General features: G+C 59.2%; 1 protein-coding gene across 1 annotated transcript in view; it reads left to right on the forward strand.

The window, feature by feature from the left end:
- The first annotated feature begins 3,387 nt into the window (after positions 1-3,387).
- The window catches only part of RCOR1 (REST corepressor 1), an 83,026-nt gene continuing 82,687 nt past the window's right edge, over positions 3,388-3,726 (forward strand). The window contains exon 1 of the mRNA XM_041396362.1: positions 3,388-3,499. Within this exon, the coding sequence (XP_041252296.1) occupies positions 3,451-3,499 (49 nt within the window). The 5' untranslated portion in view covers positions 3,388-3,450. The remainder of the gene's footprint in view (positions 3,500-3,726) is intronic.

Consider the following 3,726-nt stretch of genomic DNA (forward strand, 5'->3'; position numbering starts at 1 on the left):
TCTCAATGGTTAGAAACAAGAAGCTCCATCAGCATCAGAGATGTTGTATTCAGGACTCATGAATTACTGCAGAAAGGCTGGAAAATGAAGAGCAGCCCTGCTGTGGATGAAGAGGGTGTTGTTGGCCTGGGACAACAGCTGTGACAGGTGCAAACGGGCTGTGACGGTGACAACGCTGAGACTTCCTGCTCTGGGGACACACACACAGGGGACACACACACACACAGGGGACACACACACACACAGGGGACACACACACACACAGGGGACACACACACACACAGGGGACACACACACACACAGGGGACACACACACACACAGGGGACACACACACACACAGGGGACACACACACACACAGGGGACACACACACACACAGGGGACACACACACACACAGGGGACACACACACACACAGGGGACACACACACACACAGGGGACACACACACACACAGGGGACACACACACACACAGGGGACACACACACACACAGGGGACACACACACACACAGGGGACACACACACACACAGGGGACACACACACACACAGGGGACACACACACACACAGGGGACACACACACACACAGGGGACACACACACACACACACACACACAGGGCACACACATGCACAGGGGGCACACACACACGCACTCATGAATATGCACACAGGGCACACACACACACACACACAGAGGGCACACACACACAGGGCACAGGGCACACACACACACACACACAGGGCACACACACACATGCACAGGGGGCACACACACACACACACACATGCAGGGCACACACACATGCACAGGGGGCACACACACACACAGGACACACATACACAGGGCACACACACACACACACACACACACACACAGGGCACACACACGCAGCCCTTGTCAGCCAAGGCAGAGGGCACGGACCCGCAGCTGTTCCTGGGCACCAGCTTATCGTCTGCCGGGGTCAAGGGGCGGCCTGGCAGGAGGGCAGGAAGGGCAGAGCGTGCCCGGCTGACCTGGGGCACGGCCCAGGCAGGGGTGGCATCCCTGGTGGCACGGCCAAGGCTGGGGAGCAGGGAATGTGCTGGTTCCCCAGCCCGTGACAGGATGGAGCTGCTCAGCGCCGCTCCGGCGCGCTGCGGGCAGGGTCGGGACAGGCACACGGGGGTGAAGTGCCGGCAGTAAATGTTGTCTCAACAGTTCAAGTGAGGGAAACTGTGTTATAAATAATTTAGATGATTGATTTAAGATTTTAATCCTGGGGCCTAAGTGGGTAATGGCTATGAAGAAAGGAGGAGGGAGGGAGGAAAAGGAAGTGAAGGAAGATCAAAATTAGGCCCAGATTTGCAAAACTGTGCACACGTGTGTGTCTCAGCCTAAGCTGCACACACATTTCCAAATGTCATCTGTGCTCTCAGGTTCAAGTTCAGGTTTGTTTCAGCTTCAGTCAAGTCTTGGGTGAACCTTTTTTTTTTTCCCCCCTTCAGTACTGGGACCTCCAAAGCTCATTTAAAAATGAAAGATCAGATGTTCCCTTCCTGCCCTTGCATTTCTGGAGTAGAAATCCTCGAATACAGAGGAGAAAGATAATGAATACTCAGCCATGTTTGCATTCCTGTCTATCATGACAATGTATTCTCTCCTACAGAACTAATACACTTTGCAATGGGAAATATTGTGGCTGTCAGTGCTGGGGTTTAAGAGCATCACTAATTACTCCCCTAATTTAGAACTGGTATTTTCAAAGAATGTGGGATCTAGAGCCACCATCATAAATTTTAGTTTTGTGAGCTAGAAAAAGTTCTTTTTATACATGTACTTATTTTTATGTAGTGAAAATAAGCTTATTTTTTCAGTGGTAAATAACTGGGGTGAATAAATACTCACAGGTACATGCATGTGTAAACAAAGGAAACTGACTGCATATCAGTATGTACACACAACACACATACCGAGCGAAGATGGGAAAGGAGATACTGTAAAGACCTCAGTATGCTGAAGCAAACTACCACACACCTCAACAAGGTATTTATTTTCTTAAATTTAATGGAGAAAAACAGTGCGTGAATATTAAGGACCCTTTCTAAACTACTCCCTGGAAGTGAAATAATTTTGATAACCTTAGGCACAAGAGAGAGGAGGAAGGGTAAGGCCAGGGCTGGAGCCGATGGCTCTCCCCCAGCAGCTCTTTCCCCCTCCCCCTGTGCAAATTCTCTCGGATTAAAATGGCAGAGGGAGGCGGGGAGTGGCTGGGGACAGTTTGGCTGATACGAGATAACCGCTGCTAGTCAAATGGCACTTTTAATTGCTCGGGCCAATAAAAAAAAAACTTGCTACAGAAGTTAATTTGAATGAAAATAGCAGACACACCCCGCAAGCTGCTTTCCATGACCGTGCATTGTGCTGCCTCAGCCTGCTGTACGGTACGAGTCGCAAATAGCAGCGTGCGCTCTGGATACACTTTGGTTGCCCATTTTAGCCACGGCGGGGCTGGACACCCCCTTTTCCCCCCGGCAGCTCTCCCCCACGCCGTGCGGGTGTTCCCGACAGGAGCCTCGTGTGGCAAGGGAAGCGGTCGCGGCGTCGCTGCCGCTTTTGTTCCGCACCTCGCCCGCTGCCGGGCTACGCCGGGGCCGGCACGGAGCGTGGGACGCGGCCGCCCCGCCGGGAGGGCTCGGGGCCGGCGCCGCCCCGGGGCCGTGTGGGGAGCGGGGCCCGAGCGCGGAGCCCGGCTCGGCACAAGAGACCGGGGGCAGCCACGGAGTTACTTGGGCGGACCCGGGGCGGCGCCCGGGGCGAGGGCGACGGCGGCTCCTTGGGCAGCGTGCGGTGCCCCCGGCGGGCGGCTCTGCCCCGGGGGCAGCAGCGCGGAGCCGCCCGTGCCGTGCCGCTTCCCGGCTGGCGGCTGCCGCTCCCCCGGCTCTCTCCGGCCCCGGCGCTGTCCCGCACTCTCGGCGCCGCTTCGGTCGGGCCGCCCCCCTGCTCTCCTCGGGCCACTCCGGGCCGCCGGGATCCCCATCCCCTCGTGGGACTCTCGCCGCCGCTGCCGGCGGGAGCCGTCCCGGACAGAGCAAGCACAGATCCCCATCGCTGCCGGGCTCAGCTCCCCGCGGGCAACTGAGCTTTGTATGGAATCCCATTCAAACTACACGGTAACCTTCCGCCACGGGGGAGGCGGGTGGGGGGGGCAAAGTAGTCCCTCGCCACGCTCCTCCCGGGTCCGAGTTCCCGGCGGGGCGGCGGAACCGGGGCCGAGCCGGGGGAGCGGCCGGGGAGGGGCTCCCTGGCGGGGGGTGCGGCCCCGCCTCCCGCCCGCTCCGCTGGCAGCCGAGGAGCGCGGAGCAGAGGTATCGCTGGGCGGAGAGATCGCGGAGAGATCGCGGAGCCCGCACACACACGGCCCGCGGTCCGCCTCCACCGCGCCCAGCGAACGGAAGCGCCGGGCCGCCGCGATGGACAGGCGGCGCCGGCCAATGGGCGGGCGGGATGGCCTCCCAAAATGTAGGTTTGGCCAATGGGAAGGGGCAGGAGCGGGGGGAGGCGGGGCTGGCCGCGGGCAGCAGCGCAGGTTGAGCGGAGTCCCAGCGCAGGGCTGGGATGAGCCTCAAAGTTCGGGGCGATCGCGGTGGGGGATGTAGCAGCGCCGCCACCGCCGCGCACCGGCCCGGCCCGCCCCGGCTCCAGCCCGCCCTTGGCGCCTCCCACAGCCCCCCCCCCCGCAGTTTTTA

Source organism: Onychostruthus taczanowskii, unplaced genomic scaffold (genome assembly GCF_017590055.1).
Source record: "Onychostruthus taczanowskii isolate IOZ18803 unplaced genomic scaffold, ASM1759005v1 scaffold1, whole genome shotgun sequence".
Lineage (NCBI taxonomy): Eukaryota > Metazoa > Chordata > Aves > Passeriformes > Passeridae > Onychostruthus > Onychostruthus taczanowskii.